Source organism: Callospermophilus lateralis, chromosome 8 (genome assembly GCF_048772815.1).
Source record: "Callospermophilus lateralis isolate mCalLat2 chromosome 8, mCalLat2.hap1, whole genome shotgun sequence".
NCBI classification, from domain to species: Eukaryota; Metazoa; Chordata; class Mammalia; order Rodentia; family Sciuridae; genus Callospermophilus; species Callospermophilus lateralis.
Window position 1 is genome coordinate 19210011 of NC_135312.1, and position 14726 is coordinate 19224736.

At 49.3% G+C, this 14726-nt stretch overlaps 1 protein-coding gene across 1 annotated transcript; it reads left to right on the plus strand.

Moving 5' to 3' along the window:
* The first annotated feature begins 2005 nt into the window (after positions 1-2005).
* Positions 2006-12178, plus strand: Slc34a2 (solute carrier family 34 member 2). Its single transcript, XM_076864698.2, has 12 exons — positions 2006-2114; positions 2203-2337; positions 2473-2601; positions 3717-3860; positions 5116-5227; positions 7019-7214; positions 7818-7913; positions 8522-8642; positions 9577-9744; positions 10622-10738; positions 10827-10951; positions 11546-12178. Exons 1-12 carry the CDS (start codon positions 2006-2008, stop codon positions 12176-12178), a joined length of 2085 nt encoding a protein of 694 aa, XP_076720813.1.
* Positions 12179-14726: the final 2548 nt, after the last annotated feature.

A 14726-nucleotide genomic window follows, 5' to 3' on the forward strand; every position in this document is an offset into this window, starting at 1 on the left:
CCCAGTGAGGTAGGCCTCCTTCCAAACCTTTTATGCTTGTGGGAAACTGAGTCACAGAATGGTCAAGTGACGTGCCCCAGGTGATGGTGTCAAGGGAAGAACTGGAATTTGGTTCTAAAACCCTGCGGCATATCAAGTGCCCAGCTTAGCACCTGTCTGAAATAGGGAGTTTCAAAATTGCTAGTTTCTTTCCCTGAGCATCCAATTTTTTTTTAACTGGGGATTGAACCCAGGGCCTCAGAGTCAGCTCTCTCTGGAAAACCAGTAATATAGGTGTTGTAGAGCCATCTTAACCCTTGTACATTGAGCTGTGCCTTTTAAAGACTTTGGAAAATTAAAATCACCCACAATTCCACCCACTCTGAACCCTATGGAACATTTTTAGGATCCTGTTTACCTTGTGGAGATCATGCTGAAAATTGGACAAAAGTGCCTTTTTCCCACAATTTGAAGTCTTTTTCATTGTAACATTTTTTAAGGTCATGCTGTCACACTGCTTGGATATACCATAATTAGTGCAATAACCTCCCTGTTTTATTCACAAATCCATAAAGCAACTGACTTTTGGTCTTTGTTGCATTCATTCTTTAAGAAATATTTTGGGCATTGTCAACATGCCAGGGGGACTTCAGGCCCTTAGGACATAGTGATGAACAAGACAAAGCCCCTTTTGGGTAGTGCTTGGCATTCTGGTAGGCAGGAAATGGCCTGATTTAAGAAGAGGAAAGAGACAGACCTAGGTTCTTGGAAGCCCTCTTGCAAGAAGTGATCAGAACAAGGCAGTTAGTTCTGATTTTCCTGAGAGCAACGATTCCTAGGTTCCCAATTCCTAGAAGTAAAATGACTGAGTCAAAGATGCACAATGAATGTAAAGCACTGTAGACATTTTACCAACTCATTTTCTAAGTTTCCAGCAGTGCATATCTCACAACACCTTCTCCAGCATAGTGTATCATGCCTTTCAAAGATCCTTTTGCCACTTTGATAGTTGTTGTCAATTTTAATTTGTTTATCTTGAGATAACTAGTGAGGCTGCACTCCTTGTTTTTTAACAAGAATTTTTGCCATTTGTACTTCCTTTTCTTTGAATTTTCCATTTTAGTTCTTGGAATTGCTTTGTCTAATGTATTTCAAAGGACAAGGACTACAAGGGATGGTGTTTCAAAAAGTCATGTAGCTGGTGTGTCAAAAGTCATGTAGCTGAAGGCATCATGGTTCTGAGGAGGCCTCTACCACAGGCCAGGAGCAGTGTGGTTCTGATAAGGGTCCTTACCAGAGCAGCATGGCCAAGCAGCCACCACTATGATTTGGAGCCACTGCTCTTGTAGGACACTGCTTGCTGCCAGACACTTTCCAGATCTTGATTCTCATTAATCTCATCACTAGCCTCATAAGCCTGTCAAGTCTAAAGATTTACCCCCATTTCACAGATGAGAAACCGACGCTCTGGGCTGGGGCACAAGTGGTCTTACCTAAACGCACACTCACTAGTGTGTGGCACTGCTGGAGTTTAAGCCAGGTCCATGTGTCAGTCATGGCACAAGACCCAGGTGGCAGGAGAGCAGGTGGTTTGAGGAGTATGCCCAGTACACACATGTGATTGCTAAGTCCACCGGAGAGTGCAGATTTGTGGTCCCGCTTGCCATGATGCATGTGGCAGATGGGAGCCCATCAAAGGGTCACAAGAACCTGGCCTCCCTCGATGGTGGATGGGTTGGTAGTTCTGATCAGTGCAAGAAGCTGTACAGGTGGAGACAAAGAAATTCAAGAACTCAAAGGAAGCACAACTAAGGGTCTAAATATGAGTCTAGAATGGACACAATGTAAGAGGCTTGATGCAGTGGCAGCCTGGAGCATGGTGGAGGGAGGACTCAGGGTAGAACAAGCAGACCCCTTTCCCTTCCCAATAGATGCTTCACCTTGGACGGTGGCCCTTTCTCTGCCAGCCACATGCAGCCTCTGTTCGATGGCTGCTCTTAACGCTCTGTCTTCTGATCCACAGACCATGGCTCCTTGGCCTGAGTTGGAAAATGCCCAGCCCAACCCCAATAAATACATCGAAGGGGCCACGAGTCATCAGTCCACACCAGCCAAAGGCAAGGAGACTGGCAAAAGTAAGTGACCTCATCTCCACGGGTGGGTCCCCTGCCAGGACCTGAGGAGTTATGGGTCTGATTCTCATGGCTGCTGCTCTCTGGGCAGATGACAGCAGTGGTCCTGCAGCCAAAATCGAACTTCTGCCCTCGTACTCCACTGCGACTCTGATAGAGGAGCCCACTGATGTGGAAGACCCCTGGGACCTGCCCGCACTCCAGGATACTGGGATCAAGTGGTCAGGTAAACAGGAAGCAGCAGAGGCTGTTGTTCAATGTTACCTCCTTCTAGTCCTCTTCCCTTCATTGGTCTGATGCTCTTAGAACCAGTGCTGTGGACACTGAGAGATTTGTGCCTTCTTCCCCCCTCCCCCCACAGAGAGAGACACCAAAGGGAAGCTCTTATTTGTCTTCCAAGGGATTGGAAAATTCATTCTGCTCCTGGGGTTCCTCTACTTGTTCGTGTGCTCCTTGGATGTCCTCAGCAGTGCCTTCCAGCTGGTTGGAGGTACGGGTGAAAGGCGAGGGGGTGGGGGGTGGGGAGGCACTGCAGCGGAATTGGGTTCAGACAGTCCCTATTGAAGCCTTCTCTAGCTGTAGCCTTCCAGATGACAAGGACTTGAACTGTCTCAGATCACCTTGGAAAGTCCACTGCCTCAGATCATCTTGGGAAGTCCACATTCCCCTTTGTATAGAGGAGAAAACTGAGGCCCACACAGCTGTGACCCGGCCCAGGAGGCAGGCCAGGAGCCAGGGCTGGAGCCACCACAAGCTATCGCCCTCACCTTTGTTCACTAACCCCAGGCAGGAAGCTGTTTGACCTGAGGACTTATCTGAGGGATCCCTGCTGTCTCTCAGCCTCTCTGCCCAGAGATTACAGCATAAGAAAGAATGCTCTTAGCCCACAGCAAGTACAAAAAAAAAAAAAAAAAAGGCTAGGGAAGGTCAGAGGTCCCCAGGCTGGGGGAATCTGTATCCACAGCACAGGGTCACACATCTCAGGCCTGAGTGGAACCCGGAAATAGGTCACCTGGTGCTTGGTTACCTTTGTAAAGAAGGCCTGGTCTCCATTCCTTCTCAAAGCCCCTCCCATCTCCAGAGGGGAGGGCTGGGACTGCCTGTCACTTCCAGTCCTCCTGATCTGTGGCAGCATCAGCGAGGAGCTCTGCTTCATCGCTTTCTGATTATCTCCAAGTAACGTCCACTCTCTGGCCTAGGTCTTCATTATAAATGGATCAGGGAAGGGATGGAGGGGGTCAGAGGCATGCCCTCAAATGACTCAGCCCACATTCAATCAACCCCTGGGGCTGAGGATGGAGCTGGGGCTGGGTAGAGAAGCATGGGGAGGCCCTCTGGGCTGCCACACAGTGAGGCCAGGTTCCTGATCAGAAGGTGAGCAAGAGGCCTGCTCATGGAGTGGTAAGGGTGAGAGGCTGCAGGGCAGGGGACCCGGAACAAGGAGCTGAGGCTGACGGGGAACTAGGTTAGAGAGGTAGGCTGGGAGGCACCGGCAGCCAGGTTTCCCCACTGACCAGGGGGGTGCAGGGAAGAAGCAAGGCCCCAAAGGGCCCTGCTGTGTTGGAGACTGTTCCCTCTTAATGTGACCCTTGAATCTGTCTTTAGGAAAAGTGGCCGGGCAGTTCTTCAGCAACAACTCCATCATGTCCAACCCCGTGGCAGGACTGGTGATCGGGGTGCTGGTGACCGTCATGGTGCAGAGCTCCAGCACCTCCTCATCCATCATTGTCAGCATGGTGGCCTCCTCATGTGAGTCCAGGCACCTGTGTGCATCCCAGGCACTCCATCCATCTGGGGAGCCTGGAATTTACTCTGGATATATCTGGGCCCTGTCACCATCATCTTCACATCTTGTCCAACTGTGATATGTCTCACCTTTGATCCCCGCAGTTTCCTGTTTGCATTGGATGGCTGGGTCCAAAAATAGACAGATGCTTGAAGTCTCTGAATTCTAGATATATGGTATCTACTCCAACTGCCATTATGTGGCTGATTCCATTTAACCTTAATGGATTTGAAATGAAATTCAATTCCTTTGTTCTGGCCACAGCTTGAGTGCTCAGTGCCCCACGTGCCCAGCACCTGCCATATCAAACATTTCCATCAAGTTCCCTAGTGAGGCCCTAAGCAACTCAGCGAGACCCCTGTCTCTAAATAAAAAGGGGATGTGGCTCAGGGTTTAAATGCCAATGAGTTCAATCCCTGGGTGCAGTGGCACATGACTGTAATCCCAGCAGCTTGGGAGGCTGAGGCAGGAGGATCGTGAGTTCAAAGTCAGTTCCTTGGGCTGGACAACTAAGTGCTAACCATAAAGGCACTTTATCATACCATACATTGGCTTTGGAACAACTGAGTTTGCAGACATTGTTCCAAACCTGCCCTGCTTGATATGTGCTCTGAGGTAGGGATGGACTTTCTGAGGGGATCACTTGTAACTGATTTTCAGCTCAAACCAGCATTTTAACCAGTATGAACCAGAATTTTTTTGTGGGATAATTTAGAGAAAGATAATTAGTTCCGAAAGCTTTACTCTCCCATGTCAGAGAATGGTCATATGCTGATTTTGTTAGCAAAGGAAATGATCCTTCCAGGATTTGCCATCAAAGAGGACTTTGATGTCCAGTGTGGGTCTGAATCCTCCTTAAGTTGAAGCCTTACCGCTCTGGGAAACGGAGTCCATCCCCTTGAGCCCTGGACTTATCCACTGTTCCTCAAATAGTAGCTGTCTGTATGCTTCTGGCCTCATTGGTAATATTGAGGAGAAAAAAATTAGAAGGCCATTTTTAAACTTGGATCCACAGGAGGGTTTCACCAGCTCTGTGGATGTCCCAAATTATGTGCAGGAATTTTGGACAGTAGTTTAGCACAGCCACATGCATTCCTGTCCTAGAGGCTGAACAGGTGCTTTAAGGGACACCAGCCCTAGGGAGTCCAGCCCGCCCTGGGTCATGCAAGAGCAGCCGGGCTGATTCTGAAATGTGCTAACCACTCTTCCAACCCCCAGTGCTGACCGTGCGGGCAGCCATCCCCATCATCATGGGGGCCAACATCGGGACCTCCATCACCAACACCATCGTGGCGCTCATGCAGGCCGGAGACCGCAGCGAGTTCAGGAGGTAAGAACCTCAACCAGCCTTTGCTGCCATCAGGCCTGTTGTACATTACGCTGAAGGACCCACCTGGTGCCACCAGCGCATGCTTGTCAGGCTCTTGAAGGCAGTACTCTCCTCCCTAGTCTGCAAACTGGGACAATCATAGCATCTCTCCCCAACGGCTTATCCCAAGGATTCAACAGTCATGCCTGTTGGGCAGGGTGCCTGGAGCAAGGTCAGGGCTCAGTCAGTGCAGGCTTTCGCTGGAAGCTTGCTGCTAGTGGGGGAGTTAACACAGCCAGCCAGGGTAGGAGTTACTGTCACACTTAGTCATAAATTCCATATTTGGCCAGCTCAGCTGGTGCCACTTTTTCTCTTGTTCGCAAGCATGCCAATAAAAGGCAAAACATCATTTTTGTGGATGTGTCAGGTCTGAAAATAGAGCAGATTGAATATATAGGCAGAGGGTACCTTTTCTTTCCAAAAAATGAATGTTAAACCTATTTCCCGTCTTCTCTTCCCGGTGACGGGCTTTACCAGAGCTTATTAAAACAGAGACATGGTTGCCTGCATGCCTCTGTGATTACCTTGTGGTCAAGCAGCTGACATTACTGCAGGCTAATGGGAGACAGCAAACGTCATCCCTTGTCTGTTGGTGAACTGGCAGCCAGTGGACGTCATTGGGGTCCTTCATTTTCCCTGAGCCACCTCATCTGGTCCCTGATGAAATGTCCTGATGGTCACAGTGATAATACACACCAAGCTGGGCGTATTCTAATTTGATCTTCTCATGGAGAAGCAGGGTTTTCTACAGCCCGTTTTAGAAACGGGGCACATTGCGGGGCACAGCTGGGATTCCATCTGGGTTTCCCCATTTGAGATTTTGGATTCTTTTCATTGTTACAAGTGGAAGAATATCTATGTGGCTACATATAGGATACCATTGACTTAGCTTGCCTCCTCTGGATATTTCAATATACTTTCAACATCTTTCTTCCTAGTGGTTTGGGTTAATAATATCTGCATTGAACATAAGGCTTATAAAACATTTTGCCAAAACTACTAGAAAATATGTGAATCACTTCATTTTATCTTAACAGTGTATAATCTATTTTTTTTCTACTGATGGGGATTGAACCCAGGGCTCATGCATGCTAGGCAAATGTTCTACCGCTGAGCCACACTTCAGCCCCTGAAACTGTCTTGACTCACTCTCTGAGAAGAGTAAGACTTCATTAGAAAATAATAGCTAATAGGACAGATGAAAAATTACACTTGCCAACTTTATATTTACTAGTAAAGTGACCTCCTCATTTTATTAGCCACTTCTAAATATTCATGTTCCACATTCCATTTGGCTTAATGATTTTTTTCCAGATGATTTTTAAAGGAATCACTTTTGCTTGAGGGAAAGCATAGTTTCTCAATCTGGAGATGGGATGGAGTTCAGGGGGAACCAAGGACCTCCTTGGGTAGAGGCAAAGGGTGACATATATAAGCTGGGCTTCCAATGGAGACTGTTTGTTTCATCAGCCTCTCAAGATTCTTAAATGGTTAAGAATTCACGCAGTAGCCTGGCATGTGTGTGGCCCGGGTTCGATAAAAAACTAAAAAATAAGTATCTCTTAAAAAAAAAAAATTACGTGGGTAGAGAACTTTGTTACCTGCTGGACTGGTCGGGGAGGTTACATTTGATGTAAGAACAGAACTGAGATTCTACGTCTGTGCACACACTGGACAGCAGCTAGCAAGAGCCTGCTGGACGGGTGTCCTGGCCTCCTTGATTAACCTGAGGGCTGGGTTCCCTTCCCACAGGGCTTTTGCAGGGGCCACCGTCCATGACTTCTTCAACTGGCTGTCCGTACTGGTGCTCTTGCCCCTGGAGGCTGCCACCCACTACCTGGAGATTCTGACCAACCTGGTGGTGGACACCTTCCGCTTCCAGAATGGAGAAGATGCCCCAGCACTTCTGAAAGTTATCACAGATCCCTTCACGAAGCTCATCATTCAGGTACCACTATCCAGGAGAAAGGGCATTCCATTCCCACCCCACCCACCACACTGAGCCTATAAGGAGAAGAGGTACCTCTGAAAAAGGCTCAGGGAGGCGTATTTCAGGACTCTAGGAGCATCAGGTCTTTTAAATTCCTTGACTCCAACAGTGTGTGTGTCTTTGGGGATGGGGGGACAGGCAGTGAGCACTTTTCAGGGACTGTTCACCGGACACTTGGACAACTTTGTCCTCATTGCCATCTCTGGACCCACTGATTGTTATCCTACTCCTCGGCTACTGCCCTTTCGACCAGGGGCCATCTCCCCGCAGTGGTCTCTGGTGTCTGCCGTCTGGTCTTCTCTGACAGTCAGTTGGTCAGGAAATAGCTGCAGCCTGCTTCCTAAATAACAGTGCTCTTGCTCATTGGCCAAAAGCACTCATTCCTCTAGTGATCACTTGGTAATACCTGGATACTTGGCTGCACCCTGGGGGCTGCAGACAGGATGCAAGGGCTCACAGTCAAGCTCACCTCCCCAGAAACCCTCTCACAGCGACACCTGCATCTATCTCCTCAGTTCTGAGGATGGGCTGACGGTCTTGTCTATTTATTGCATTCCTCAGCTGGATAAAAAAGTCATCCACCAAATTGCAATGAATGACGAATCGGCCCAAAACAAGAGTCTGATCAAGATTTGGTGCAAAACTTTTACAAATACGGTATGTTTCCAGGAATAATGTTATTGGGTGGGTGAATCCTGGCAGTCTTTCAAGGAGGCAAAGAAAAAGGGGAACCAAAAATGGAAATGCCTAAAAAATCAAAATTGGCCAGTTGAGTGTCCTTTTGGAAACAAGTCTGTGAAATGTTGGCTGGACTCAAGCCCCCACTGAGCCACGGATATGCTATGCCAGTTTTGTTAGGTGTCCTGGATAAGGTGAGCCTTGTGCCTCTCCTATTTTGGAGGGAGGCCCATGGAACCTGTGTGACACACTGTATGGACCGGGCAGCAGGTGGCATCTCCCATTTTCCCTACTCTTTCAGAACATTCCTCCCCAGGTTGTCGATAGGTTCTTGCCTGTGTCAGGGAATCTGCCGCCCTGTGCAGTATGGGAGTTGCTCACCCTGTTTCCAGGGTACATATGTGTTTGGTCTTTGTGGGGTAAAGGCCAAAAACTAAAATACAAAAATGAGATTAAAAAAATCTATTGGTCTATTGGTCTCAGTTTTTCCAAGAACTTTTAAAATTAAGATGGAAAAACTCTACTTATCACGTTTCCAAGCATTTCCCACCAAAATTGAGAGTTGTTGTGGCATGTTCATCTCTTAGACTCAGATGAATGTCACCGTCCCCTCGCCTGAGAACTGCACTTCCCCTTCCCTCTGTTGGACGGACGGCATCTACACCTGGACCATCAAGAACGTGACCTACAAGGAGAATATTGCCAAGTGTGAGTAGACTCAGCAAACCAGCCATTGGGACAGGCTGTCTGGGGGGAGTAAGGAGACTTCTGGGCCCAGGAAGTAGAGCAAAGAGGGCAGCAGAGGCCTAGCACAGGACCTGCTTGAGACACGAGGAGTGGGCTTTTAAAACAGAAGAAGCCACGCTTAGGGACTAAGGGACAGGCCCAGGGTCCCAAGGGAAGGGGCAGAATGAGGACCTGAAGCCCAATGTGGGACCCACACAGGACAAATGATATCCAGGGAGTCCCTTCTGCAAAGCTGGCCCCATGAAAAACAGCCTGCCCGAGGCTATGATTCTTTAATAAGCTGTGATGTTGCCTTGGGATCTTTTCCAAATCAGGTATCCTCAGTTCTTCTAATTGTTCCTTAGGGACCCTCTTATAGTAGATCTTCTCTCCCTGTACAGCTGACATTAATTCTGAACAGTATACCTTTGCTCCAGGTGTGACTTATCACAGAATTTAGTGACCCTGTCACCTCCAATGTTCTAAGTCCTACACATCCATGTGATATAACTGCTTTGCTGGACTTAATATGGAGACACATTATGACTTTGCAAAACAAGGAGTTTTACCAGTAGCAATACCTCAATGCTTTGTTGTATCTCAAGTTACAACAAACAAACAAACAAACAAACAAAAACCCCAATGGGATTTAGAGGCTGTGGACATAGATCTGCCCTTAACTGGCTGGGAATTTTTTAAAGCCCCTCATTTCATTTTCCAGCCTCAGGATGTCTGACTGTCTGAAGACACTGTCTCAGGGCTACAGTCAGCTGCAGAGGGGTCTGGGAAGGGCTGTCTTTATTCTGAGCTGCCATGTGTGTACCCAGGATTCTGTTACTGTGAGGGAGGAAACCAGGAAAAAGGAATCTGGGTCTCATGGCTCCTGCCCCTTCTCACAAGCTTTCTGTGTCTCCAGGCCAGCACATCTTTGTGAATTTCAACCTCCCGGATCTGGCTGTGGGCATCATCCTGCTGATTGTCTCCCTGATGGTCCTCTGCGGCTGCCTGATCATGATCGTCAAGCTCCTGGGCTCCGTGCTCAAGGGACAGGTTGCGGTTGTCATCAAGAAAACCATCAACACTGGTATGTGTACCACCTCTCCTACACCTCCGCCCCACCTGGGGAATAGGATCATGCAGCCGACCCGGGGGCTCCTTTGATTCCCATCTCCTTCCTGTCCTGGTGGTCCTGGGGCAGGCACATGCTTCCATCACGGGTCAGCAGTTTAACATCCAGAGCCACGAGGTGGGCCTTCCCTTCTGGCTGGTTTTCTAGATACTGAGGCCTCCCTGGGTCTATCAGGAGCCCGTGGAAAGGGTAACAGGCATCCACCTTTGTTCTTTACTTCTCTTCATTCTTGAAAGGAAATGTGATTCTCCATCAATAGCTTAGCATCCTCAGGTAGCCAGTGAAACTCACTGGCCAAGAAGAGCTCCCAGTAGAGTGTCCCAGCCAATGAGAGCTCACCAAGCAATGACGTCACCACCCCTGCACTCTTCAGCAAGGGACTCTTGCACTGAGCATAAACTGAAGGCTGGCCAGGCAGGCGGGGCCTGACCTGGTGCAGGTGGGGCAGAAGGCTGGGTTCTTTGGGTTGTGCTCAGCAGCTGCATGTTCTTCACACTCCATTAGGTGGAAACAAAGGTGGAAGGTATGAGTGATGGACACCAGGGAGAAAGTGCTAAGCTCTACGCTGGCCAGGTCCTTTGGGAGGATGTTTTTTTTCCGGGCACTCAAGTTTTTCTAACACCTGCGTCCCTGGTTCACCTGGATATGCAGGGTCAAAGTCAGCTGGGAGAGAATCAGGGGCCTGAACCTCCACCACGCCCCAAGATGATGTGGGGGGCATGGCCTCAGCCTCCAGCCCGCTCTGTTCCTGGGGTCCTAAGGAGCTGCTGGCAGTGCATCTCGCCAAGCTTTGCCCGGGGGTTCTTAAGTCTCCTTCCCCTCTGTCTTCCAGATTTCCCCTTTCCCTTTGCCTGGGTGACCGGCTACCTAGCCATCCTCGTGGGAGCGGGCATGACCTTCATCGTGCAGAGCAGCTCAGTGTTCACGTCTGCCATGACCCCTCTGATCGGTAAGTTTCTCCCTGACTTCTCTTTTGGGCCTCCTTGCCATTTGCAGTCACCGCAAGGGCTGATGTCATGTGCTCTCTTTCTCTCCAGGTATCGGTGTGATAAGCATTGAGAGGGCTTATCCACTCACTCTGGGCTCCAACATCGGCACCACCACCACAGCCATCCTGGCCGCCTTAGCCAGCCCGGGCAACACTCTCAAGAGTTCTCTCCAGGTGGGGACATGCTGCAAGAGTGGGTCCCTGTGTTTTTTTTTGTTTTGTTTTGTTTTTGTTTTTTTTTGAGACAGGAGACTGGCCTCAAACTTGATCCTCCCAAGTCCCTGGGATTATAGGCAGACACCACCAAACCCAACTGGTAGCCATATTTTAAAAAGTAAAATACAGAGAGGTTCATTTAACTTGATTTAATTCATTATCACACCAACATATGATATTTCACATTCTTTTACACTTGGGGCATATCTCAGTGTAGACTAGCCTTGCTTCAAGTGCTCAGGATTTCCTGTGGGCTTGAATCCTACCTTGGACATCTCCCACTTGTGGGACTTTGGAAACAGCTGAACCTCATGATTCAGTTTTCTCATGTAAGGTGCCTTGGACTGAAGGAACCCACATAAAGTCCTAGGAATGGTGTTCTCACACACTGAGTAAACGCAGCATCGGTTGCTGCTGCTCTGGCTTTAGAGGCTGGCCATCCTCCACCTCCCTCTCCCTGCTGTAGAGGCCACCAGCCAAGCCAGCTGGAGCTTCTGCAGGCCTTTTCTGCTAGGACCGCCCTCCTCACCTGTCCCACCTCCTGTGTTTCAGATCGCCCTGTGCCACTTTTTCTTCAACATCTCTGGCATTTTGCTGTGGTACCCAATCCCGTTCACCCGCCTGCCAATCCGCCTGGCCAAGGGGCTGGGCAACATCTCCGCCAAGTACCGCTGGTTTGCCGTGTTCTACCTGATCTTCTTCTTCTTCCTGACCCCGCTGGCGGTGTTCGGCCTCTCGCTGGCCGGCTGGCCCGTGTTGGTGGGCGTGGGGGTGCCCATCGTCCTCCTGCTGCTGCTGGTGGTCTGCCTCCGGCTCCTGCAGTCCCGCTGCCCACGCGTCCTGCCCATCAAGCTCCGCAATTGGAACTTCCTGCCCCTGTGGATGCACTCCCTGAAGCCCTGGGACAATCTCATCACCTTGGCCACCAGCTGCTGCCAGCAGCGCTGCTGTTGCTGCTGCCGTGTGTGCTGCCGGGTGTGCTGCCTGATGTGCGGCTGCGGCAAGTGCTGCCGCTGCAGCAAGTGCTGCGAGGACCTGGAGGAGGTGCAGGAGGTGCAGGGTGTCCCCATGAAGGCCCCCGAGGCCTTCGAAAATGCCGCCATGAACATAGAAGCCCAGGATGAGGTCAAGGCCCACGCTGATGTCCCGGGCACCAAGGCCATCTGCAATAGCACGGCCTTCTAGGACCACCCAGAGGTTGGGGGGACCTCAGGTGCCGAGTGCTCCGCCCTCCCTGCCTTTGCATGCTTTCCGCTGCCTCACAGGGATTTCTCCCTAGTGGGGAGCTTGACGTCAGGCCTAGCTCTTCCCTTACTCAGAATGTCAGCTTCTGTGCCCTAGGCCCCCCCTCCCAGAAAGCACAGGGCATCACGGAGGGAGGTGAGGACAACCAAGCTGGCCAGGAGGTGGCCACAGCCACTCCTGCACACAGGTAAAATAGGATGTTCTCAGACTGAACCTGCTTTTCAGAAAGAACCGCCCCCTCCTCCAGGAGGGATTTATGGAAGGTTCTGGAAGGTACCCATGTAAGGGTGTGTATATACACATGTACAAAGCTGTTCTCCAAAGGGCCTCTTTCTTAGCAAAGACTGACTTCCCCCAAGAGTTCTTGCTCACAGGCCTCCCTGCCCAGAGCCGCCCTGTTGAGGGCAAATAGCAATTGTTTGGAGACTTGGACAAGAGCATGGGAGGTGGGCTTCCCACTTGTCAATGCTCCCCACTCTGTCAGGAGTTCCCTACCTGGGCAGGTGTGGCTGGCCCAAAGTTTACCCGCAGTGTCTTTGTCCTCAAATTTTCAGGATGGGTGCCAGGCCTGAGCTACAGAGAGGGTTAGGATACATTTGGCCCACACACACAGATTGGTTGTTGATTAATTCTGATCCTGTGCTGGGCTTTTGGAGGATAAGAACAGGGAATGGTTAGCATTTGGGAGATGTTGATGTATCAGTGCAGCTCTGCCGTCCTCCCCCATCCAGGCATCTCCATCTTGTCAGGTTGGGATGCCAAGCTGAGCCCTCTCTGACCTTCCCCCCTGTAGATACTAATTCCCAAAAAAGAGCCATTTATACTCTGTATTTATAGTCACGCATCTGTACAGCATTTTTCATAAGTTATATAGTAAATAGTCTGTGATTTGTGTTTTATAGTGTCTCATTTGGAAATGAGACAGGGTTCTAAGATGTAAAGCACAAAAGACCACCTTTGTATATTTTGTAATACCACCTTCCAGCCTGCCTCTGGCCATGCCGCCCTGCACGCTGTAAATATGTAAGTTAACCTGGGCAGTGGCCATGGCTATCCTTGCACTCTGATTTTTAAAATGGAATCCCTGTACCTGAGTTGATTGTATTTTTTTTAAACTGGTTATGGGAAGGAAAAAATAAAAATGATCACACCCAGAAGGAGTGTGTCGTATTTATCTCCTAAAGATGGGAGGTAACCCTTTTCTAACCCTCACCACCCACCACTGGGGCAGTTGCACATTTTGTGGGGTCTTCTGTGAAAACCATTACAGCTACTGAACACACAAAGCTTTCCTTTGTGTCTCCTTGATGTGCAAGGGAGACTGGCTATTGAGTGACGGACATTCAAATTTAAGGTGTCAGTATGAGTGTGACAAGAGTGCAATGGAAGAGCTTTTGTGTGGTCATTGTATCACTCGACAGCAGAGGTAGTACATGTGTTTTCCCAGTGACTATGGAGGCTGAGGCTCAGCAACTTTGTGAGACCCTGTTTCGAAATTTTAAAAGGTCTGAAGATGTAGCTCTGGTACAGTGTTCCAGGGTTTGATCCCCAATTTAAAAATCCAAAAGAAACTTCATGACTTGTGCTTGGCTGTGCTTTGTCCCCATCAGAATGGAGGGGATGCTGACAAACCTGGATCTTGTTGGCTTCACTTCTCTCTGCACACATTCGCCAACACTCTACCTTTCTTCCTTAAGCCATATCCCCAGACCTCATATTTTGTTCAGTAAGTTGCTGAGGCTGACTTTGAACTCACCATCCTCCTGCCTCAGCCTCCTGAGCCGCTGGGATTGTAGGCATGCACCACTGTGCTTGGGAAAACACTTGTCTTTCTGATGAGTAAGGAAGAGTTGAAAGAAAAAGAACCAGGGCTGCCTTTCTGTCATCTTTTCTAGCCCAAGTGGTTGGCTAATGAAGGCTATGGTAGGTTTCTTGGTTGTTTCCTGCAAAGCCAGTGTCTTTGGGGCTACATTTTAAGAGCTCTGGTTTGGATTAAAAGTGTGGCCTTTCCAATGCTGTCAGTTCCCTCTCCCCCACAGGTCCCTGCCCACCACCCCATGTGAGTTAATAGTATTAAGGAAGAATATTTTGGGTGCTGGGGCTCAGGCTTTCACAATGCTCTGCATTGAGCTACACCCCCAACCCAGGAGAGGATTTTTAAATTTAAAAATGTGTGGGAAAAATATAAACTGGGAGCACTCATTTTAGGCCAGCTGAGGCATTTGCTTAAGGCTGGGTCAGTATTGTAGGGCAATGCTGAATTTGCACTTGGACCACCTGGAGACCTGGGTCTCCTCATCCGGAATATGGAACTATAAACTATGAAATTAATGAATATTAAAATGAGGATAATCAACCCCTCCCCATCCTGAAGGCGCACCGGGGGGGCTGTTTCTAGGACTATCACCTCCCACTTGCAGACACCAAAATCAGAGATGCTCAAGTTCTTATGTACAAGCCTAGCTTGTGCATGAGCAAGTGTGTAAAA